At 50.9% G+C, this 25,291-nt stretch overlaps 1 protein-coding gene across 6 annotated transcripts in view; it reads right to left on the bottom strand.

Moving 5' to 3' along the window:
- The window catches only part of PDPK1 (3-phosphoinositide dependent protein kinase 1), a 77,509-nt gene that overhangs the window by 47,353 nt on the left and 4,865 nt on the right, over window positions 1–25,291 (bottom strand). Inside the window, exons 1-2 of one of the 6 annotated variants that reach the window (XM_053893826.1) lie at window positions 22,876–22,996; window positions 15,333–15,522 (exon numbers count right to left, since the gene is read on the bottom strand). The exons of 2 other annotated variants lie outside the window; for them this stretch is intronic. Coding sequence is in view for 1 of the 4 variants with exons in the window: in XM_053893822.1 (XP_053749797.1) it covers window positions 22,876–22,899 (24 nt within the window). In the remaining 3 variants the exon portion in view is untranslated. Of the gene's footprint in view, window positions 1–15,332; window positions 15,523–22,445; window positions 22,569–22,875; window positions 23,027–25,291 lie in introns of those variants that run through there. 3 more of the 6 variants (XM_053893822.1, XM_053893823.1, XM_053893827.1) reach the window with 3 other exon arrangements.

Genomic DNA, 25,291 nt, shown 5'->3' with positions numbered 1-25,291 from the left:
ACGTGAGATGTGTCACTCCATGCCACACGCTTGATGTAGGGGACTTCAAGCCTGATACTGCAGCAACCCAGCGTCAAAAACACCTGGTCGGCCCAGATGTTCTAGGAAATGAATGCATGTTTCCTAGCCACAAGAAGTGAACGGGAGAACGGGCAACGGCCTCGATCCCGTGGCTGCCCCAGTGGGGCTCATTCTAGGAGTTGCCAGGGCCATACTTAAGCACAGCCCGCCAGAAGGGAGCCCACCACCATGAGCTCCCAGTCTTTAGGAAGTCTGGGGCCACTGATACATATTCCATCCCAGTGGTTCTCAACTAGGATGATTCTGTGCCCCGAGGGACCCCTAGCAATGCCTGGAGGCATTTGTGATGCCATAACTGGGAGAGGGAGAAAAGTGGTACTGGCATCTAGTAGGTAGGTGCAGAGATGCTATAAACATCCCACAACGAAGAGGACAGAACACAACAAAGAATAATCAGGTCTGAGTGTCAACAGTTCCTGGGTGACAAGTCCTGCTCTATTCTGATAAGACTCAATGCTCCCTTTCCCAGGAAGAACCTCACCAAGTGTTCAGTGACCACCCTGAAAGCACTCAGCGCTAGTGCAGGCCCTGTGTGCAACAAGGTCCTGCAGCCACCGCTTAGAGCAGGAGTGAGAGGGAAGTATGAGCACAGGAAGCTGGGATCAGGGAGAGTGACAGGTATCCCCAGGTTGAAAAAGACATGTTAAAAAACCCTAATGCAGGGTGCCTGGCTCAGTCAGCTGAGTGTAAGACTCGACTTCAGCTTAGGTCATGATCTCACCAGTCGTGGGATCAAGCCCTGGGTCAGGCTCTGCACTGAGCATGGAGCCTGCTTGAGCTAGTTTCTCTCTCTCTCTCTCTCTCTCTCTCTCTCTCTCTCTCTGCCCTTCCTGCATGTACCATGCTCTCTTTTTCTCTCAAAATAAATAAACGTTAAAAACAAAAAAAACAAAAAAACCCTAATGCCGTGTTTGGGAAACAATACGAAACTCCCATGACCTAAACAGTATACATGGCAGTGCTGACGAGGCTTTCTCCCAACCACGGTGTGGATTCACACTGAGAAGGATCAGACTGGAGCAGAAGAAAGCACCCCACAAATGTGCTGCCAGCCCTCCAGAGTCCAGCACAGTGCAGGGAAGCGGGGCAAGTGGCTGCCGCAGGAGCGGGAGGAGACAGTCAGAAGGGAGTGGGCACACCCCTAATGGGGGGAGCTAATACCCCACTCCCTTAGCGGCCAGACCCACATTCAACTCCCAAGAGGGTAAGAACATCAAGCCGGCAGAGATGGCCAAACGTGAAATGTCTCTGCACAGCGCGTGCTCTCGGGAAGGAGTCAGCCACTCCAACAGCAGCAGCAGGGCCCGGGCCTGGGCACCACAGGGGCGCAAGCCCTGGCTTTCTTACTCGGTTTCTCCATGGCTCTAGGCTCAGCGGGCCAACACGCAGGTTTTGGCTGGAACTCTGCTTGACAATGCTGTTTCCAAATGCCAGCCTTTGACATTTCGCTTGCTGTAAGATTATACTCAATAATTTCTCTGATTTAAGATGTTTTTTTTAAACTAATGAAGCAAACTCTCAACTTGGAGCTGGATGAAAAACACAGCTAGGAGCCCACTTTGATTGCTGTAAAGAACACCCTGTTTATTCCACGGTAAAGCAAGCCAATGCAAAATGAGACACATCCAGCCGGAACTGGCACATGAGGGGAGAAGCAGCTGAGCACGCTAGACCTGCAGCCTCTCAGTGTGTCCCGGAGTGACTGTTCCCGCAGGGAATCACCTCTCTTGGAAGGAGCCCCCAGAGACAACAGGTAAAGGGGAATTAAGACTTAAGATAACCCCACACACAGTATTCTTTTTTTATTTTTTTTTTCAACGTTTTTAATTTATTTTTGGGACAGAGAGAGACAGAGCATGAACGGGGGAGGGGCAGAGAGAGAGGGAGACACAGAATCGGAAACAGGCTCCAGGCTCCGAGCCATCAGCCCAGAGCCTGACGCGGGGCTCGAACTCACGGACCGCGAGATCGTGACCTGGCTGAAGTCGGACGCTTAACCGACTGCGCCACCCAGGCGCCCCCACACACAGTATTCTTAGCACTGTACCTGCAGGTGGTCTGGGACTGAGGTCTTGGTAGACAAACACTGTGTTCTGTATACATGTCACAGAACCTGTTACAAGATAAAAGTTGAGCCCAGGTTTTTCCCACCTGTAAACACTAATGCACCTGATACTCTTACCTTTACTGGCAAGTTCACCCTGCCCCAAAGCACAATTCCAATGAGAGGTTTGAAGGAGTTAATAAGCCTCTCCTTGAGAGACACACACACGTTAGTATAAATTAATATAAATTAGCTAGTTGTCTTACTTTGTTGTTGGCGGCTGGCTAAAACCGTCAGCAAGCTCTGGACAGGTGCAGAATGCTCTGGAGCCTGAGCTGAGCCAGGCCTGCTCTGGCTTGGCAGGTATTGAGGTAGAAGGCTTTGCCACAGTAAAGAGAGAGAAACAGAGTGCTTGCTCTGGAGATGCAGGAGGTTGGGGAGTGGCCCCGGGGCCAGGCTGAGAGGGGACAGGGAGAGGACGCCAAGTGCCTACACACAAACCAGCGGGCAACACCTGCTTAAAACCACCACCCCCCTCTACCTCGAACTCCCGGAACCCCAATGTTCTCCCCACCCCAGCCTCTGCAGCCCCTTCACCTCAGCAGGTGCAGCAGGTTGATTCTGTCTTTTGCTGCAGCCTAAAGCACATCCAGCAACTCCTGCCCACAGTCCTGGGAGGGTAAGGGGAACAACAAGACCTTGAACCCACCCTGTGCAGACAACTCAGGTCATTGGGCATACTCTCGTAAGCACATCCTACTCTCCCAAACCACAGGTTCTCTGTCACTTCATAGGAATATTACACACTCATTTTGCTCATCAGAGTTTCTTAAACGAAATAAACTACGTTATTTACGCGATTACTCAATAAACATTACCACTGTCCTAGCAAGGGTCCAGGGACATGGCCATCGGCAGACATGATCCCTGCCCTTAGGAAGTGACACCCAAATAGGCAACAGGCCTGATGTCATTTACAAAAGCGGCTGGCTAAAGCTGTGAGGTGGCCAGGACAGAGCAGACAAGTACTAGGGGTACAAAGCAGACTTCTGGCTACTGTGGGGCTGAAGCATGAGTGGGCAAGAGGCTTGATGAAGAGAGTACCCTCAGGTGCTGGGAGTGGCCTCCAGTGGAGGGTTGCAGCACTGTTCAGGGGACAGTGATGGCAGCTTAGATGGTGCTGCTCGGCAGGGAAGGAAATACTCACGTGAAGAAAATAAAATGTAATAGCTAAACATGCATCGCACATTTTAAAGTTTCACTTTCCCCTAATGTTTCAGATTCAAAATACAGCAGATTCAACATCCAAATGAAGCAGAGAAAGGACTCTGGATTTGTGAGACATCAATAACAGATGCCACGAGACAGACAGACACATACACACACAAACACACACACCTGCTTGGCCGTCACAACGTCACATGCTTTAAGTCAAACGGCAGGGCCTCACAGCAGCTTCAATGATTTCAGTCAAATGCAGCACCCTCGGGTGCACACTGCTTTATCCACTTCATCAGCACAGGTTCACGGAGTACCTGCTACGTGCCACGTACTGCTCTAGACACTGGAGGCACAACAAAGAACGAGGCTAAGCCTATACCCTTAAGAAAGCGACATTCTGATATGGCACATGGATACCCCGAAATGCAAACAACAAGTAAGCATCACAGTGTCAGATGGTGATAATTACCATGAGAAAAATACAGCCAGGAAGGAAACAGAGTAGTTTGTGGTAGTTGTATTTGATGTGAGTAGTTGTGGGATGTGCAAATTCAAACACAGAAACCCTGAATGGGAAAGTGACACCTAAGCAAAGATGCAAGAAGGGGAAAGCCCTAAAGAAATCTGGGAGAGCCTTCCCAGCAGAGGACCGGCCAGTGCAAAGGTCCTAAGACAAGAGCATCTCTAGACTCAACAGTCTAGTGTGACCCACAGTATGGGCCATCTCCAGACAGAACTCCTCAGTGTCAGGCAGGGACCTCAATGGCCCTGAAACGTCCCTTCTGGGATCACTTCTGGTACCCTCTGGGTGCCTCAAACCACAGGAGTGGGATCCTGAGAAACGGGGCTGGCCATAAGGGCCCAAGCATGTCCTGAACCAGAGTGTGACCCTAGCCTAGCCAGGGCTATTTATTCCCTCCTATCACCAGGCCTGGGCTCCAAGATGGTGGCCACCAGGCCACTGCTGCCCTGGTGGTTTTCTCTGCTCCGGCAATTATGGGCACCATGACACAGAAACCTGTCAGGGGCAACCTTCCCCCTTTGTGGAATTCTGTAATTTCCTTCCTGCCTCGGCCACTGCAGGCTAACAGAGCACCTCAGTGCAAGACCAGCTCTCAGGGCCCCTCCGTGACGGAGAGGTTTGTAGGGTCAAGTGAACGCCCGTGCTTTCTCTTGCCATAGCCGTAACTCACTGGCGTGTGTATGTTTTAACAAATAATTTTACTTCTGGAGTTAAGAAAGACAGCCACAACATTACTCTTTAAAGCATTTAAGCATCAATTGCACAGTGAAAAACCTAAGAGAAAAGCCTTCTTCCAAGTGTGAGAAGTCCAAATGTTTATTCGAAAGGGCTGATTTTTTTAAAAACATCTTGAGGTGGTACTTAAGCAACATAAACGGCACTGAGACTGTCGGCCACAATCTGGAGGACACTTGCCGACTGGCGGCCCCGCGGGGTGGGGTCTCGTCCCAAGGTGCCCTTTGCAGCCTGCCTGCCCTGTGCACTGTGGAAGCAGCACAGCCCCCAGGGATCCCAAGTGACCCAGGACCTGCGGGTGACTCATTCCCTCTCAGCACAACCCAGTCAGCTTGCCACCCACCTGATGACCCAAAATTGTGGTAAGTAAATAGTTTGGGTTACTCAATAGCTTCTGAAATTGAAATCTCTGAACATATTTTTTTTTTAATTTTTTTTTTTAACCTTTCATTTATTTTTGAGACAGAGAGAGACAAAGCATGAACAAGGGAGGGTCAGAGAGAGGGAGACACAGAATCTGAAACAGGCTCCAGGCTCAGAGCTGTCAGCCCAGAGCCTGATGCGGGGCTCGAACTCATGGACCGAGAGATCATGACCTGAGCTGAAGTCAGCCGCTTAACCGACTGAGCCACCCAGGCACCCCTGAACATATTTAAAGCAACAAAACCCTAGTTATGACTGTCCACCATCTCCATCCCACCTAATAAAATGGAGCTGAGCACAAGAGAAGTTCTCAAGAACATGACCCTCTGCCTGGCCCTGCAGCCACCACGTCACCACGAGAGTTACGACTGCTTGCCTTTCCTACACACACGTGCACATACCCCAAATCCAAGCCCCTCACACCCGAGGACGGTCGCCAGCTTCACACCAGCAGCTGTCCTTCCCCCCACCCCCGGCTGGCCAAGGCTGCTCCTTTCCCGTCAGCAGCCCCCCGCCCCGGCCGTCTCCAGCCCTCACCCTTCCTCCCCCACTTCCCGGTACAGCACCCCATCAATGCCCCCCCCCCCAAGAAGGAGATCCCCCTGTATGTTTCTCTCTCCTTCCTCCCGTGTGGCTGGCCAGGACAAGGTTCTGTACCTGCTTCACTGCTGAGAAATGTGGGAGATGTGTCCGGGGCACAGCTCTCACAAGAACAAGGAAAGATGGCTGTTCTCGATCGAACTTGGCTATGGGAAATCAGTGCCACTGACATCCGGCACCTTTGGAGCCTCTGGAATAGGGTATCACCATGTCCCCCCTCCCCCCTCAGCAAGAATCTCTTTCTGTCCACATCGGTGTGGAGGTGTGGAGGGAGAATCTACGTACAAGTGCCACCTGCTGTGTTCACCTCACCTCTCGGAGCAGGGACCACAACCAGCCCTTCGCAGGAGTGGCTCTGACAGGAAGACAAGCCTGAGTCTTATACAGTTGATTCCAACTGAACTTGTAAGAATACAGTCCATTTGTGAACTGGGCATTTTCTGTGGACTTCAACTTGTTTCACACAATTTGTAAATAAAAACTTAATGAGTTTCAACTTCTTTGACCCCATGAGCATCGAGTTCGACAGTCCCCTCTCAGAAGTAGAAACTTTCAAGGGAGAATTAATTTGAGATCAAGTTACATTTTCATATCCACCAAAAACATATTAAGGCTCAACTGAAATGCACAGTACACTGGTCACCCACTAAGAGTTAAGGAAAATATCAACATCAAAATACCCAGTATCCACCATTTAAAACCACTAAATATAACAAACATTTTTAACACAGGGATTAAAACACAAATAAACTCATGGCAAAGGAAAACAAATGACCCACAGTTTTCTTTCCCACCTCCCACCAAGTCTCATGCACCAGACAAGACAGCTTCACTAACCCTTAGGAAACCAACTGCCAGGTAGATGAAAGCTTTTTTTTTTTTTTTTTAAGATTTTATTTTTAAGTACCCTCTACACCTAACATGGGGCCTGAATTCGCAACCTCAAGATCAAGAATTACATGCTCCACCAACTGAGCCAGGGAGGCACCCCTGGAAGCTGATTTTTAAAACACAGAGCCACATATTTTTAAAGCACATCTCACGGTCAGTTATCACCTGGTGGCAAGACAGTACCCTACTGGGCAGGTGGGAAAGTGCAGGCAGGAGTGAGCGAGCTCACCAGGCCACAGGAGGCTCCTGCCAGCCTCTGGGGAGAAGCCACAACTACTCCCAGGGCTCCTGCGTCTACACAGGGGATAAGGCACGGCTGCAGAGCAGCTTTCTTGCTCAGAGTGCTTCGAAGAACTAGGATGGGAGACATGATTTTTCTTCTTTTTGTTTGAAAATGTGCTTTAAAACATTTCACAATGCGGAGTGATTTATCCACTCATCCCGCTAACAGACATTCACTGAGCACCTACCAAGAGCCCAATCCTACCTGAACCCTGGGGACTAGGAGAAAAGGAGACAGCACCTGCGTGGATGCCAGGAGGCAGAGGAGTGGGATCTGCAGGAAGAGGAATGAATGGCTGCCATTCCTCAGATCCCTCCAGAAATTTCTCCCCATCTTATCTCTTCAGGAAGGATAAAATGCAAATTAAACAAGGATTTCACAAAGAAGGAGCTTGGGGAGTCTGAGGCTGCACTCAGGGTTGGTGTGATGAGAAAGTCTTTGCCCTTGAGGGGAAGGCCATGGCTCTGCACCAGATTCACAGCAGGGGGACTACACACTCCCTCTCTGAGCAATCACAACTAGGTTCTTTAAGAATGCCTTGGCTCTTAAGGGTTTCTTACATTTCTACAAACACACTGAGGAAGAATCTAATTCCTTGATATCACAGGAATAAATATCGGAAAGCTTAATCGTTAGTTACTAAACTGCCTACACCTTTTGCCTGTGAACTAGTCTCGGCCTCGGACAGACAGACAAAAGCTACAAGCACGAGTGAAGAATTAGCACGAAACGGTTAGAACTCTCACTCTGCAGGTTCGGATCCCAGCCCTGCTCCTCACTGGCTGTCTTACCTTGAACAAGTTACGTCTCCTCTCTGTGGCTCAGACTCTACCTCACAGCTAGGAATAAGGAGACCAGACCTCCCAGGCTTGCTGTGAGGATTTAATGAGTTAATCTACACAAAGCACACCAGCCAACTCAGAGGGAGTGCACTAAAAACACTTCTACAATTAAATAACAGAGGAGAGGTTTCCATTCCAAGGGCCATCAGATCATAAAATAAGCCTTTGGAGACAAAAATGAAGCCCATCCCCTTTCCAAATGTGTGGTTTATGTATCTGAGTAAAACTGAATTAAATATACACTGTACTAGAAGGTCCGATTCTAACTCTGAGGCAAACAAAATGATACAGGGAGGTTGAGCCCCCAAACACACTGTGAGAGAAACCAAGATCAAAATCAGGCCCTTCTGGGGTGCCTGGGTGGCTCAGTCAGTTGGGCGTCTGACTTCGGCTCAGGTCATGATCTTGCAGTCTGTGACTTCAAGCCCCAGGTCGGGCTCTGCGCTGACTGGAGCCTGCTTCAGATTCTCTCTCTCTCTGCCCCTCCCCTGCTCTCACTATGTCTCTCTCTCTCTCAAAAATAAAATAAAAACATTAAAAAAACCATTTTTTTTAAATAAAAATAAAATCAGGCTCTTATATGGTCAAGAGGCAGCCATGCGGTTTAAGGCTCCAGCCGGCAACTTTTCCTTGGGAGAGGATCCCAAACTCAAAAAGCTAAGTGGTCTTTAAATGCCGCCTGGGCAGAGTGTGCTCTGGAGCCCTGGAACACACTGAGACAGGCACAGCCAATGCAGGACACAGTGGGGACACCTCCCTCTAGCTCCCTGCATAACCAGGGGTGGGAAACTGCCACCAACCCCGCCGGCTCATCCCCAAAGGAACCCTGCTCTCGCATCAACCAGGCTCACTGTAAAAACGTCCTCTCACCCCAGGAGGTTCCACAAAGCCCAGAATCAGGCCCAGAAACCACTGCTGCCGCCCCACCCCCTACTTCCACCAAGAGGAACAAACCGTGGCGGAGTAGCAAAATTGTGGACCCAAGTTCTAGATCTGTGACTTAGCTGAAACCAGGGATAACCATGGGTAAGCCACACACTCTGAGCCATAATTTACTCTTCTGTAAAATGAGGTTGGGGGTGTCTAGGTGACATAGTTAGATGTCTGTGGATTTTGGCTCAGGTCATGATCTCATGGTTCAGAGGATCCAGCCCCATGTTGGGCTCTGTGCTGACAGCACAGACCTTGCTTGAGATTCTCTCTCTCTCCTCTCTCTGTCCCTCCCCTCACATGCACTTCTCCTCTCCCTCTCTTTCTCAAAACGAATATTAAAAAAAAAACAAAAAACCAGGGGGCCTGAGTGGCTCAGTATCTGAGTGTCTGACTCTTGATTTCGGCTCAGGTTCATGAGTCTGAGCCCCAAGTCAGGCTCTGCACTGACAGCAGAGCTGGCTTGGGATCCTGTCTCCCTCTCTCTCTGCCCCTCCCCTGCTCACACTCCCCCCCTCAAAAATAAACAAACATTATTTTTAAATAAATAAATAAATAAGCAAGCTATTTTCAAAAAAAAAATTTTAAATAATAGAATGAGGTTGATAACATTCACCCACCTCTTGAGGGCTGCTGAGCGCCTGTAACAGACAAGTGCAGGAAGCACTCTGTGAGGTGTGTCGTGGCTCACGTGGCTGCTGCCTAAGGTGGCAGGAGGGGACTCTGGGGGCCAGGTGTCTGTCTTCCTGAGCTCACAACACACACTGTGCCACATGCTCCGCAGGCCACACAGGTCTTCAACCTCAGGCAGACAGGGAGCCGGCTCACGTAAGACAAGTGGTCACCAAGCTCTTGTGCAGCATGACACAAAGCAAAACACAGCTTGTGCTAACCAGTGTGGAACCACACTAACCAGCTGAAGCTCCAGGTGGTCAGCTGCCTGGCTCTCAAGAAAGACCGGAGTACGACTGTTTCGACTGTTTCTACTGTTCCACAGAATAGGGTGAAGAAAGGGCAGAAAGGGAAGGGAGAAGCATTCAGTGGGTGATCCCTGAGGGTGGCCACTTATCTGTCTTCCCACTGTGTCCTTCAGTCCCTTGGAGCCTCTCACCAAGCAAGAAGCAGGAGAGGCAGGTAGAGGGACACAAGGTCGGGGCTGCCATCCACCTGAAGTCTAGCCTTCAGGCTTCGCAGATGGCAGGACTCGGCCAACACGGTCTCCGAATCTCACTAACCTGTATCTTCACTGTTAACGCTGTACATACGTCACCACAGGTTATGAAATACAGAATCTTTTCATGGACACAGAAGCTCCTGCACTTGCTTGCTTCCTGCACTTTGGAACTGCCTAAAGGCATACTTCACACACCATTAACTTGATTAACATGAACATCAGGATGTCAGTTACCTCTGGACCGCTGGGCATGAGATTACAATCAGGAGGGCCACTCAGAGGGCTTCCAAAAACCTGGTGAATACCCTGTGTTTAAAGCAAGGTGGTGGACACATGCAAGTCTGTTTATGTGTTCATTCTTTGAATTCTCCAAATAATTACACGTACCCTTTACAGATACAACTTTAAATACCATTAAGATAGGGGCGCCTGGGTGGCTCAGTCGGTTAAGTCCGACTTCAGCTCAGGTCACGATCTCGCGGTCCGTGAGTTCGAGCCCCGTGTCAGGCTCTGGGCTGACAGCTCAGAGCCTGGAGCCTGCTTCCAATTCTGTGTCTCCCTCTCTCTGCCCCTCCCCCGTTCATTCTCTGTCTGTCTCTGTCTCAAAAATAAATAAACGTTTAAAAAAAAAAATTAAATACCATTAAGATAAAAATAATGAAATGCCATTTTTCTCTACTTCTATAAACGATAACATTTGTTAAGTGCTTACTGTTTGCTATGTGCTCCTCTGACCATTTTATGCATGTTATCACGGTTAGTCCCCAAAACAACTCAGGGTGAGGACCGCCCACATCCATTTTTTTTTTTTTAAAGATGGGGGACGCTGAGGCACAAGGCAGGTCCTTGGCCACAGTTACACACCCAGCAGTGAAACCATATCCAAATCCCACCCCGCTTAGCAACAGGCGTCTCAGATGCCGATATTCCATGTGAGCCAGGTAAGTGGGGCCCTCACCTGGCAGGCTCTTCCTGAGGTGTGCCGAGCAATCACTACCATATCCCACGTTAGGCTCAAGTCCTCAACGGACACTGATGGTACCACATGGGACCAACAGACCCTTTGAACTTCCTTCTAGGTTCACCAGCTCATTCACTCACATCAAGGACTCAGGACGTGTAATGAGTTTTTGCTAATGAGCTGAGTAAACTCATATCTTTCAGACACAGATCCTATGTGGGAGGGAGAAATCATTAACTACCGGGGTGGGGAGGTTCACCATGGAAATCATATTTCCGCTTTTCAAGACTGCCACTCTGGAGCTGTATCAGAAAAACAGCAACATTTCAAAGACAATTAGTCTAATCATATACTTAAGATTTCATTTCACAGCCAAATAACCTTGGATAAAATCTAAAACGAATATGCATTAAAAGCTTCACTATTATTAGTCACAAAACAATAACACACTCTTGCCTTCTGTTTTGCTAAAAATTAATAACTCAACATATTAAAGGTGACAACTAAAAAGACTGGGTTTCTAACCTAAAGGCACATTAATTATATAACACTTAAACATGAACCTCTCGCTGGGAATTAAGTTTATTCAACATACGTTTTCGCCATCATCTAGGCTGGAAATCTGAGTGATACCTAACTTGATCAAAAGGTTACCTCATGATGCCCTAAAGGCCAGGAGGCACCCAGGTGTTCGCTGTCCTACCCAGGGGAGCCAGATGCTGGGGGCCTCCTCTTTCCCACTCTCCAGCTACCAGGTCGACACCATCTCCTTCGAGGAAACCTCCCATGGCCTCCAAGACTAAAAAGTCAAAAGTTAAAAAAAATCTACAGCATATGGGCACTTCCAATGCCCTACCAATCCCTCTCCTCCAGAATTCCCCTCCTCTCCGTTCTGCTGGGCTGGGGACCCTCAGTGCCTCCCACATATCTGATCCAGCTAGCTGTGCCCTCTCCTCCCCCTGTGCCCTTCAACCTTAGTGTGGACAGTGCTGCACTCTGTCCTGCCGGCCCACAGCTCATGCACCGCCAAGCGAACATCTCCCCTGGCGAGGCACAAGATTCCTGAGAGCAGTAAAGGGACCAACAAAGAAACTTCCCACAGTTCCTAAAAATGTCCTGGTTTTGCCTTCCATCAGTGTTTCCCACACATAAACATATAAAGCACGGGGACATGGATAACTGTTCTAGTAACTCTAACACATCATCCTGTAAGGAAAATGCCAGATTGTGGTCAGACTTGGGATCTCTAATCCTCGGAAGGTTCTCTCTCCTTGAAATAGGAAAAAACAAAAACAAAAACAAAACCAGCCCCCAAAATGCCACTGGCCACATGAATAAATGTCACCTAGCAGGAACACCCATCCAGTGGTAAACACTTGTGTGGTTTGCATCAGCAGAAGAGACAGCGATCTCTAACTGAGGATGCCTCCTCTCCTGACAACTGAAAAGGCACTGTAAGCAGCTGCCCTCCCTTCCTGGACTCCGTATCTGCAAAATTTGAATGAAGAGTTTCTTACTGGGAACAATAACGGCCAAGCGAGACCCAGAGACACTGTGTCCCAGTGTTAACGGCTAACTGCCACAGCAGAGCTGCACACCACCATCGGCACGCGGGGAAAGATCTATTTTGTCTAGCACGACATTCATCTACACCTCCTCCAACCACCCATTTAGAGGCAGTTGCCAGAAACAAGAGAAGGAGGAATATGGCAAGAAGGGTGCGCAGGCACACCAGTCTGTATTTCACCTTGTCTTAGCCAACTCTGCCCACCTGACGCACCCCTTCTGCACACCTCCCGAGACTGGCCCCAGCCCCAGGGCGGGCCCTCGACACCCTGAGGTCTATCTGCCTGTGGCCGGGGGCTGTCACCATCATTTTCTTTGAAGTGCTTTCCCTTAGACCCCTGCCCTGTTCTCTCTTCCTACCAATTCTTATCTTCATAAAGGTCTTGTATTTGCCGTGTGTAGATGGGAGGAGAAAAAAATGAAATCCACGATTTTCCGAAAATGCTTATCCTCGGAGTTCCAGGCTAGAAAAACACTCCAAACTCTGCTCTGGATTCACTCTACAAGCCCCAAAGAACAGCCCACAAGTTAGACTGCGACTCAAGGCAAAGTCTTCAGACAATGAACAACGGCAGCTTCACCAGAAAGGAAAAAAGCCAGGGGCGCCTGGGTGGCTCAGTCGGTTAAGCGGCCGACTTCGGCTCAGGTCATGGTCTCGCGGTCTGTGAGTTTGAGCCGCGCGGCGGGCTCTGTGCTGACAGCTCAGAGCCTGGAGCCTGTTTTAGATTCTGTGTCTCCCTCTCTCTGACCCTCCCCTGTTCATGCTCTGTCTCTCCCTGTCTCAAAAATAAATAAAAACCGTTAAAAAAAATTTTTTTTTTAAAAAGGAAAGGAAAAAAGCCAGAAGAGAACGAATCAAAGCTGACCACCTAATTTTCACAAGGGCCAGGTGACATAACTCCATCCTCTTGCCTGCAAAGAGAGCAGGAAGGGACTGGGCACAGAGGACCTGAGCAGACCGTGGCAAATGCCCAGTGGATCACCGACTCCAAAAACTCCAGAGGGGCAGGGGCCTGGACCGGATTCGAAACCAGTTCTATCAGGGCATTCGGGTTCACTCCGTACCTGGGAACATCTCTGTCCCTGTGCTATCCCAGAAGTGTTCATGTTACCAGAAAGCAGTCGAAACAAGTAGGTACCTGGACCCAATGCCAGCTCTGATCCAGTGTGTTAAGTTAGAAGCCCTGCGGGTCCCAGGTATCTTCACGTGGAACTCAGGAGTATCCAACTGGGTGAGTATGACAGTGCCTTCCCAAAACAGAAACACTGTGGGGGCACCTGGGTGGCTCAGTCGGCTGAGCGTCCGACTTTGGCTCAAGTCACAATCTCACGGTTCATGAGTTCAAGCCCCGTGTCGGGCTCTGTTCTGTCAGTGCAGAAACTACTTTGCATCCTCTGTCCCCCGCTCTCTGCCCCACCCTCACTTGCACTCTCTCTCACAAATATGTAAAATATTAAAAAAAATAGAAATACTGTGGTCATCCTATGACAAAATAACAAGTAACAGAGAGCAGAGCAGGGCCATAGACCTAATTCCAGTCATTAAGACCTAATCCTGTTTTGTCTCACCAGTAATAAGGCACATGGACCCCTGACAGGATGCACTAGAGACACCCCACTTCTGTGGGATTCTTCCAGATCCGGTAACTCCAGTGTCATCACCAAAAACATCAGACAAAACCAAACTGAGGGACAGGCTACAAAATACTTGACCAATACTCTTCAAAAGCATCAAGTTCATGAAAAACTGGATGCAACGAGAATCTGTCCTAGACCAAAGGAAATCAAGGAAACGACTAAATGAACGTGGCTCCTGGATGGGATCATAGAACAGGAGGACAGTGGTGGGGAGTGGGGGCGGGGGGGGGGTGGGGAGGACTGATGAAACCCCAACAGGTCTGCAGTTCAGAGTGTGGCACCAACATTCATTTCTGAGTTTGACAGAAGTGATATGCTGTAAAAATGTTAACATTAAGGGAGGTGGGATGATGGGTTTTATGGGAACTCTGTGTTTTTCACAACTTTTCTATATATCTAAAATTACCCCCAAATCAACTTTAGTTTATTTATTTTTAAAGATCTTATTTTTAAGTAATCTCTACATCCTGTGTGGGGCTTGAGCTCACAACCCCGAGATCGAGAGTCACATGCTCAACCAACTGGGCCAGCCAGGCACCCCAAGTTTATCGGGGTGCCTGGGTGACTCAGTCAGTTAAGCATCCAACTCTTGATTTTAGCTCAGGTCATGATCTCATGGTTTGTGAGTTCAAGCTTTACATTGGGCTCTAGGCTGACAGTGCGGAGACTGCTTGGGATTTTCTCTCTCCCTCTCTCTCTGCCCCTGCCCTGCTTGGTCTATCAAAAATAAAAAATAAATTAAAATATATTAAAAAAAAAAAAAGTTTTTTGTGGGGCACCTGGTTGGCTAGTCAGCTGAATGTCTGACTCTTGATTTCAGCTCAGGTCATGATGCCTATCCCAGGGTCGCGGGAATGAGGCACTGATCATGCTTCACACTGAGTATGGAGCCTACTTAGGATTCTCTCTCTCCCCACCCCTGCCCCTCTACCCAGCCCCTCTCTAAAATAAAATTTTAAAAACTAAGTTTTAAAAAAAATGTTTCTTTGGAGGCTATTTTGATAGCTTCAAGTAAACTTAAACAATCTGAATGAAATACACTTAAAGAAAAAAACTAACAGAAAAAGTTAAGAATAAATTTCCTAACACCCCCACCTTCTTTAGCTTGCATCGTCCAAAAGCCTTCTGTTTTTGGAGCAGAGAGGTCTCCCTGCAAAAGCCCTAGGCAAGCACAGCCCTCCCGGTCTTCCCAACACTAGACATGCGCTCCCTCCTCAAACTTCCTCCACACTTGGCTGCCCCCTGCTCCCTTACCCTCTGGGTTGCCCTGCCAGGAAAGCCCCGGCTCAGTGCACATAAGTCCACGTTCTTCTGCCCTCCTCTCTGGAGCGGCCCCACTAAGGCTGGCAGAGCAATTCACTGCCCTTGGGGCCAGTCTCCCCTCGGCCCCTGGGGTGGGGCTGTGGCTGGTGGGACTCACAGGGCTGGGGGCACATGCAGGCTGTCCCACACCCGCTGAGCAGCCATCTTTTTCACCCAAGGACTCCTTCAGGCCACGAGTGTGGAGGCCTGGTTCTGTTGAGGTCTCTTCTCCATCACCAGACCATCCTCACCCCCTTCCACCCGAGACACAAAGCACAGTGCCAGCAGCTTCTGGGCAGGAGACTTTTCTAAGATTAAACAACAACAACAAAAAAAACATTTAGATTACAAGTTTTGTTTTCTTTTTTTAGGAATGAGAATAAAATGCATTCACAAATAAAATCTATATTTAGATACACATTTTTAAAGCTGTATATCTGATAATAACCAGCTATGTACACACAATCAGTAGAAGACTATAATTTTGACGAATGAAAAAAAACCCATCAAAGAAAAATGCCAAACTGCAGGAAGAAAAAAATGAGTTGACAATGGAAAAGGGGGGCAGTAAATCCTGAGCTTCAGAGATCATGCACTGAGAGGACAGATTATTCTCTCAGCCTCCTGTCCAGCCTAAGTCATGGGCCATTCACTGCAGAGAAAAAATGCAGAAGAGCTCAGGGCTCACCCTCGAGGAAGGAAGCCAGTTAATAATGACAAGAGCCCGGAAACAAGCAGTTATCAAGCTTCTTAGCTTTCCTAGTAAGTTAGCTTGCTACCTCACCTGCCCCCACAGGGTCTGGCTGCTGTGACTCTCCAGATCAGACCTTCCTAAGAGCAGAGCTGAGCAAAACCAGCGTCTGGGCAACTTTCCCAAAGAATGGGCTGGTCCCATCATTTCCCGAAGGAGGAACCCATGCTGCACTTCTTAACGGCCAGCGCTGGCCCATGCTGGGTCTAACGCTCCTGTCACTCCTGCCCTCCTGCTAGGTTGGTGGCTCTCTCCCTCACTGAGCATCCATGCGTAAGTGCATGGTAGGAACCTCTAAGACAAGGGGGGCTGCATGGACAACCCCCAGAACCATCAGCCACACAACCATCCGAGGAGGGTGGGGCTTCATGCACCTGGATGAAGAGCTGTGGCACTGGATGTGGTCGCACCTAGCCACAGAGCTTATGCCCCTTTTAGGACAGGATACTTTTATAAATCAGAGCAAAGTCAAGGCCTGGGGAAAGCCCTCACTGACCTCGCCTAAAGCAGCAGAGAAATATGTGTCATTTCCCCTAAAGGCCCTATATCATAAGAGAATAGCAGCTTGGCTTCTGGGCAGAGAGACTGCTAGGGTGACCCTCATCCTCAGGAATCTTCAAAGAAAAAGTCCTCCTAACGGGAAAGCAACTGCCTTGAGAGTAGCTGTCTCTCGCGCAGAGCCCACATCACCGACACTGGCGGCTGGCACTTCTACAGGTTCGGTACTCAGGGTCTGGCTACGTGAGGACAGTGGTCCACGGCAGGCCTCGCCCACCACGGCGGTAGTGCCAACATGAAAAGCCTCAGCTCAAATACTGTATGTTTGACGTAAGTAGTTTGCTACTCCAGATTTAACCCAACAGTTGGTCCCCAACCTGCAAGGAGCTATAGTTACGAAAAGAAATGGGTACCTCTGAAATATAACCTCTCAAGGGTCAGGTAAGTGATATAATATATACATGGAAAAAGAGAGTATCTCCTTCTTAAGTTGTATTTCCTTAGACAACAGAAGAGTGGAACATGAATCCATGTTTTTAAGCGTCTGACTTCTTCCTGGTTCGGAATGCTTGCAAACGGGGCATTAAATAGGGAACAAACAGTTTCTGATGAAGCCCTCCACCCCTTGAGCATATACAGCTCTAAATGCAAGGGAATCAGAATGTACATGTAAGATTCTGACATGCTTTTAACAAATGGCAAAAATGGGAAGATACACGGGTATGTGACAAATACTACTGGAAGTCCAGGCATGAGAACCATGAAGAGAAAAGATGAGACAGTAACCAAAGCCATCCAGAGCCTCAAAGTTCAGAAAGACAAGGACAAAACAAGGCACAGAACCTGTTTCAGAACTGACTATATAATAAAACTATTGCAGACCAAAGCGGACAGGGATGGGGCAGGGGTGGGTGGGACACACACAAAGAAGCTGATCACTCAGAAAAGGCTTCACGGTCACCAAGGGGGTAGTTTCCACTGGGGGAATTTCTTCAGGCAAAGAGGAAGAGCCTGAAGAGGAGAAACCGGCAGCTTAGAACACCCTGGACACTACCTGGGCTGTACAGGGCACTCGGCAGGTGCATCCGAGAAGGGACTCTCATCGAGGAGGAGCAAAGGGACAGGCTAGGAGAGACAGGGAAGTCCTAGCAATGCTGGAACTGAGGCACCCTTCCAGCAGTGCTCACTTCCCAGTCACCGAGAAAGGGGGACTAGGAACAAAGTGTGTCAATGTTTTCAGCCCTGCCAGGGGAGAGTGTGTGATGAGAATGCGATATGGCCACCCCTTGAGATGAAGCCACTTCCTTCACTGTAGGGGAGCATCCAGAGCCAGGCCACAACTGAATACATGCCCTCTACTTCAGACTGGGTCTAAGAGCAAGATCTGCAAGGTAGAACCTTTTCCTCCTGGGTGGCACAGAGCTCCCAGGTCCACTGCAGGCTTTGTCCTCCCAGCTTCTCAGAAACAGGGAGGGAGAACAGAAAAGTTAACTCCAGGCCCCTTTTCCCACAGGTACCACGGCAGGTCAAAGCACATAACAACAATTTCTGTAAGGCTTCAAGCTTCCCTGCAAATCTTATCAGCCTTCTCTGACAGCATCCAATATACAGCTGTCGCTTTGAGATACAACTCCCACTGCAGTACAATTAATTCCAAAAGAGAAAAACAGGTTGAAGAATGAGACTTTAACAATGATTTCATTGTAACAGCTAAGCTTCAGCCAGATGAATTCTGAGATACTTCCGAGATGCACATACATACACACACACACACACACACACACACACACAACGCAGCTGCCTGCACACGGGCCTCTCCAGCCTTCTCCAGCGCGGGCAGACCTGCCACCTCCAGCTCCAGCAACATGCAGAAGGCACACACCCCCAGAACGACCCTGCTTGGCATCCAGACACACCTTCACACATGCCTTTAAATATTGTGATTCCCTGAAGGCCGCAAGCTGATTCAAAGCACAGCGGCTGGTGCAGAGGACACTTGATCTCGTCTGTGGGGCAGAGGAGGTCACTAGGCCACCAGGAACTACGTGCCCACCTTCATCAGGCTCCTGGGCAACAGTCCAAATGCAAACCATCCTTGTCTGCTTTGCGGGCCGTGCGTCCGGGCAGGGGCTGCTGACGCAGGCCGTGGCCGTCTATTCCGCGCACCGAGCTTGCGGTGCTGTCAGTTCTACTTCTGTGGGCCTGTGTGCAATCCAACTATTTGCACAGAAACCTGAATCGGTTCCTCTGATGAGGGATTTGAAACCCACAAATGTAAATCCTTTATAACAAACTATCTCTCTTAAGACATTCAAAAGGACTTGGAATTTCTTGGGAGTAAAAATTTCAGTTTAAGTAAGGAAAATTTTCCAGTCTAAGAGGATGGAAACAGACTCTGGGCAACTACATAAATGCAACCAGTCAAGCAATGAAAACAGATCCTCAAGAACCATCGCAAACCTGAAAGGCCTTTCATATCCAAGGCACTATCAGCAGAACATATTCCCCATCACTCGAAAATAACGCACTCTGGGGTGCCTGGGTGGCTCAGTCAGTTAAGCATCTGATTTCAGCTCAGGTCGTGATCTCACGGTTTGTGGGTTCAAGCCCCATGTTGGGCTCTGCGCTGGCAGCGTGGAGCCTGCTTGGGATTCTGTCTCCCTATCTCTCTATCCCGTCCCTACCCACACGCGCACACACGTTCTCTCTCGCTCGCTCGCTCTCTCTCAAAAATAAATACATATAACAGGAAAGGAAAGGAAAGGGGAAAGGAAAGGAAATCAACTCTGCCTGTCGATTCAGCTAGAGACTGGATAAAAACCGGTTCTCGATAATCAAGCAATGTTTTAAAGGGTCCGGTATTAAACACGACCCAGTTACAGAAGAAGGCACTAGTAAAAAGGCCTGAATGATACCCGTCCAAAACTTCGTTTCCACACCAGCACTTCCTCCCCGGTGATTTGCCCTTTGAACCTGCCTTCAAAACAACTGCACTCCTCACCCCTTCGGCCAGCTGTCATCAAAAGGGCAGGGGCAGAGCTCGCACACGTCCGTCCCAGCCCTCACACCTGCTGAGGGAGTCATTTCTGCATCAAATGTTCCTCAGCCACACATGGGATCCCACCAAAGTCCATTTCCACGGAAAATTCTCCTCAGGAAAGGTCCAAGTGCACTGCCAGGGAGGGCTCTCCACACTACCGACTCGGAGGGGACGGAGCGCGCTCACCCCGTTTCCGCAGCGCTTCCCCCTTCATCACACCCTCGCCCTCCACGCACCCAAACCCCACGTCGTGCGGCTCGGGGATGAGGGATGAGGGATGAGGACGTGGCACGAAGGGAAGACACGCCCTGGGGTCGCCTTTTCTTCCTCGCCAAAACCGGGCTACAGGCGGCCTAGAGGCCGAGGCCTGCTCTGAAGAGCTGCCCAGGGCCTCTGCGCAGGCCCCGCGTCTACACAGGCTGCCGCCGCGCTCCTTCCCCCAAGACCCTGTCGGAAGAGGGCAAACCCACACTCCCACCTCTCAGTGTGGGGACCTCACCCTGCCCGCTCTGCAGGGGCGTCGCGGGGACAGAAACACATCACACCGCCCGAGACCACGATGAGAGGGAGCTACCCGAAAAGGAGTGTGGAAATCAGAACCCACTCCTCTCCATGTCCCCCGCTCTCCCAACCGCCTCCCCGCACAGACGCGGCCACGCTCGCAAAGCGTCTCCCGCTTTACCTCCAGCAAAGCCACTGCAGCCCTGGTCTCCCAGAGGGAGGAACCCAAGCCTCCCCCACTCAGAACAGCGGCCCCCAAACACAGACGAAGCGGAGCCTCTTTCCAAACAGCTGCTTTCTGACAGTGCGAGGCCGAAACGGGCTCCAGGGGTCACAGAGTTCAGCCATCTGCCCCGAGAAATAAGTAAGTGTGCGGTCCTTCCACGTGAAGAGGTCCCTCCTGCCTCCAGCACGGCACTGTCGGGACACTCAGGCACAACCCCGGGAAAGACGTTCTGGGCAGTGGCACCGAGGACCTCCTCAAGCCAAGTGGCGTCCGAGCCCCCCGCCAGGCCGGCCCTCGGGGCCCTCCCCACGCGAGGGGGCAGAGGGGAGCCCGGGGCCCTGCCGCGGCTCAGTCGTGGGTTCAAGAGGCGCTCGGTTTAACAGGTAGATACTTACCCCCCATCCATCGGTCTCCCGGTCTCCACACCCGTAAAACGGGAACGACACCGACCTCACCCCACCCTCGACACCGACCTCACCCCACCCTATCAACGGAAATCAAGCAACACGGCGGGAGCTATCTGGAAAAGTGCCTGCTTTTTAAAGTAAGTGTTCCACAGGGGACCCCGGGTGGCTCAGTCGTCCAAGCGTCCGCTCTCGATTTCGGCTCCGGTCGTGATCTCATGCTTCGGTCAGGATTTCAGTTTGTGAGTTGGAGCGTGAAGCCGGCTTGGGACTCTCTCCCTCCCTCTCTCTCTGCCCCTCCCCCCTCAAAAAAACCAGAGAAAAATTTAAAAAACAAAGTCCGTGCTCAGCACGCGCTATGGACAGCCTCCGGCCCACCTGAGGATCCAAGCAGGCTAGGCCACGTTCAGACCTCACGGTAGCGCCCCCCTGCTGGCGGCGCACGCTCAGGAAAGTGGCACGATCCACAGCGGGGCCACGGGCTTCTCCCACAGTGCCACCTTGAAAATCCAGACCCGAACTGTCAGAAGCGCCAAGCCTACCTGTCCTCGGATGAAAAAGCCAATACTGGGGGCACCTGCGCCATCACCGAGGGGAAACACGGCCTATCTTCACCCGGCAGGGGGGACCCAACAAAAGCCTTGCTCCTCTGGCTTCCTGACGGCGAGGTCTCTCCGCTGTACCCAGATTCATTTTCCCTCCATGGATGCCAGCAATTCCGCGCTAAGAAGACGACTTACTAGAGAAAACTCCCGATGTCGACCGCCCATCACGCGAAGGGCCAAGACGGTGAGGAAATGTGCTCTCTGCCCCTTCCGAGGACTCCAGCAAAGTTTGCACCTTGCGCCCCAACAGCACCGCCGTAGGACGGTTCGTGTTACACGCTTTCTGGGATCGTGCTCACCCCCGGCCTCCACTGAGGCTCGCCAAAAGCCTCTTTCGTGTTTTTGCCTGTCAGCCCAGACACCCCAGGGTACGGCCACATGTCGCAACAGCCAAAGACGGCCCCTTTCCCTTTCACCGTTTTCTCAACTGAACAGGTCCTCCTCTGCGGCTCTGGAGCGTCACCCATCCCTACGGTGTTCTCCGCCTGAAGTCCACTGAGGAGTTGCAGAAGGTTCAAGAACCAGCGGAAGTAACTACAAAATGCGGGGCGGCTCTGTGTTTTAATCTCAGGAGAGGATTCATTCCTTCCGTCAGATTCTCAAAGGGGTACAAGACACCCCCCCCCACCCCCCCACCCCCGGCAAAAAAAAAAAAAAAAAAGATTAAGAACCGCCACCACAAAGCTGTACGCTGCAAAACAAGGAGTCGGGTCCATTTCCTGGGTCTTCTTTCATTTAAGTGATTTTCCCTTGCCTTTGGAACCTAATTTTGCACCCACTTCTCAGTTGCGCCCAAGGTATAAATCGTGAAAACACCTTCGCAACTCCCCAACTCAGACACCGGGAAAACATCAAAACGCTCAAGATACTTTTAGCAACACAGGGAAGGGGGGGGGGGGGGGAGACGTGGAAACACTTTTAAGCAAAAACATTCAACCCCACAAGTGCTTTTCCCGTTTATTTTCACCCCTCCTCCCCGTCAGGATCACTCTCCCCCCACCACCAAATCCCCTCCCCCGGTAAGCAGGTTCAAGTCCGGCCCCCTTGGGGCTTCCCACTCTCGATGCCGGGGCTGGAGAAGAGCCCCGAGGCAGGAACAGCACCCCTGGCCGCTCGGCCGGGCCGGGACAGCAGTCTATCACATTCCATCCTAGGCGTGAATTCGGGGGGCCCGGGGCATCAGGTGCTCCGGGCAAGAACTCGTACCTCCTGCTCCGCTGCGGCAGAGGCACTGGGACCCCCCCCCCCTCCAGGTGAAGGCCCAGGGCGGTTCCTCCGCAGACGGAACGAAAGGTAAGCCCAAAGGCTCGGCTCCAGGCCGCGGCGCGCCGAAAACAAACTTTCCAAGCACTTCCACCGCGACAGGCCAGTGACACCTCCCCGGCCTCCCCCGCCCTCCGCGCGTCTGTCAGCGCCCCCGCCGGGCAGGCTCCCGCCGCGCCGGGGGCCCGGGCTCCCCGCGACGGCCGAGCAGCGCCCTCACGAAGCCCGCGGTCCTCTGCCCGGCCGCCCGGCCGCAGGTGAGGCGCCGCCCGGCCCTCGGGACCCGGGGCCGCCCCGCCTCACCGGGGCCCGGCGGCCGCCGCGCTTGGCCGGGCGACGGGCCGGCGCGCCCGAGCGGCCGGCGCGCACTCACCAGCTGGCTGGTGGTCCTGGCCATGGGCCCCGCGTCGGCGCGGGCGCCTCCCCCGCAGCGCTGCGCGACTCCGCGCCTCCTCAGCGTCCTCCTCCCCGCGGCGGAGCCCCAGCAATGGCCGCCCTCATCCTGCGCCCGCCCCGCCGCCCGCCGCCCCCGGCGCCGCCCCGCCCCCGCGCGACGCCGGGCGGGACTTCCGCCGCCCCGCCGCTGCCGCCGCCCGCGCCCATTGGCCGAGCCCGCCGTCGCTCCGCCGCGGCTCGGTCAGCCCTGCCGGCGCCTCCGAGCCGCATTTCCGGGTTGGGGCCCGGCGAGCGGGAGAGGCCCGGCCCCGTTTCGGACGCGGGGGAGACCCGCGCGAGCCAATCCGGGGGCCGTGGGGCGGGGCCGCGCGGGAAGAGAGGGGAGCTGTCATCCCTGGCTCCCACAGTGGGAAACTGAGGCTCGCAGGGCCCCCCAACACCCAGCTGGCCAAGGTCACGCCCAAGGCAGCGGCGGGGCTGGGCTCGGACGCGTGGCTCGGACCGGGAGCCGGGCTCTGCGTCAACACCGAGAGACGCAACTTTGCTGGCTACAAAACTGAGAAGTGTTCACAGACGGAAATTTGGGCTGCAAAATCAAATATAAATTTGGAAGAAAACAGTCCCATCGCATCACTGCTGACAGTCCCAGGGACACCTTCAGAACTTTCTTCTTTGCTTATGGTTTGGGGGAGGGGGGTTGTAGTTGTTAATGATGATGGTGTTGAATTTTTTTGTAGTTGTTAATGACGATGGTGTTATTGTTGGGTTCTTTTAGTTGTGGTAAAATATACATAAAATTTAGCACCTTAACCATTTGAACACATGCCGTGTGCACAGTTCAGTGGTATAAAGTACATCCACATTGTTGTGTTGTGACCAGGCTGTCTTAAAAAAAAAAAATCAATCATCTTCGTTACCTCAAGGTTGCATACTTTTAAGTAACCTTTTCTGGGGCGCCTGGGCTCAGTCGGTTGGGCTCTGACTTCAGCTCAGGTCATCTCACAGTTCGTGGACCTGAGCCCAGCATCCCTGACAGCTCCAAGCCTGCTTGAGATTCACGCTCTCTTCCTCTCTCTGCTCCTCCCCTGCTTGCTCGCTCTCGCTCGCTCTCAAATATAAACATTAAAAAAAAATGTTTAATTACAATAAATAAATAAAAATAACCTTCTACTTCCAAAAGAAATACGTTTATTTTTTAATAACAATTTAGACAGTACAGAGACTAATTAGATAAATTAATCCATAATCCCACTAACGAGAATTAATTCTTGAATAGCAGTGATAGCTGCTAACGTTGAGCCAGCACTTACTCTTAGTAAAGAATTTTCACGCCTAATCTCTGAACAAGTATCCTTGCTAGTACTGCCCCACTTTTCAGATGAGGAAGCTGAGGCATTCTGAGTTCTGTAACTGGCCCTAGGTCTTGTAGAGCCACAGCCTGAATCTTGACATCCATATGCCAGAGACTATGCGTTAGACCGTCCAGCCTCTACTTGTCCAAACTTTGAGTGTTCTGCACCTTAAAGAACAGTAAAAAAGTAAATGTAACTCCTACTCCCCAAAAGGGCTTATGCAGGTTTGACGCTTTTTTCTCTTACCGCTGTCTTCATTTCGTATCCTGTACAGCTCTCCTGCACCTGACTGCCATCTTGCCCACTTCTAAGGACTGCAGAGGACTCCACTGGAGGAAGCCTAGAGTTTACAGACCCATGTAATGATCAAGTTCCCTCCTGACACCAAAGTGGTTCCCAGACGTCTTCCTCGTAGACAAAGCTCTGCACTTAAATTCAAGCACACCTTTATTTCCTTCGGATAAATTCTTAGCAGAAGGAATTGCGGGGTCAAAGTACAGGGATTCCTCTCAGGACTTTTGATACATGCTGCAAACTGCCAATTGCTTGCCCCACTCCAGACACTAACCCTCAGTGAACACAAAGACAAGGTCAAAGTAGGTACCAGCTCTTGCCACCAAAGCAAGCCACATTCAATACTTGAGAGCACTGGAAACATTCTGCATCATAACCCTTACTACCTATAAAAATCAGTATATCTGATTTTACCCACAACAGCTCCATGAGCAGTAGGTACTATGACCATTTCTATCTTGTACTTGGGGAAACTGAGGCTTCGGTGCCTTGCCTACTCTCAGCCATAGAGCTACTAGGTCACAGAGCACAGAACTCCAAACCAGCGCTGACCAGCACCACCGCCTTGCTCTTGGCCACTGCACTCAACTGCCTCCCAACAAACCCTTCTTTTGTATTTATTTGAGTCCTCACAAAGTAATAATAACTTCTCCTCAGAGAACGCTGACCATTACACGTATGTTACTAAATTCTCATCACAATCCTATGAGATACTCAGTATTTATTACCATCTCACATGTGAAATTT

Source organism: Panthera pardus, unplaced genomic scaffold, assembly GCF_024362965.1.
Source record: "Panthera pardus isolate Hobbes unplaced genomic scaffold, ASM2436296v1 HiC_scaffold_4, whole genome shotgun sequence".
Classification (NCBI taxonomy): Eukaryota; Metazoa; Chordata; class Mammalia; order Carnivora; family Felidae; genus Panthera; species Panthera pardus.
Note: the sequence above shows the minus strand (reverse complement) of the source record. Positions and strands in the feature narration are given on the sequence as shown.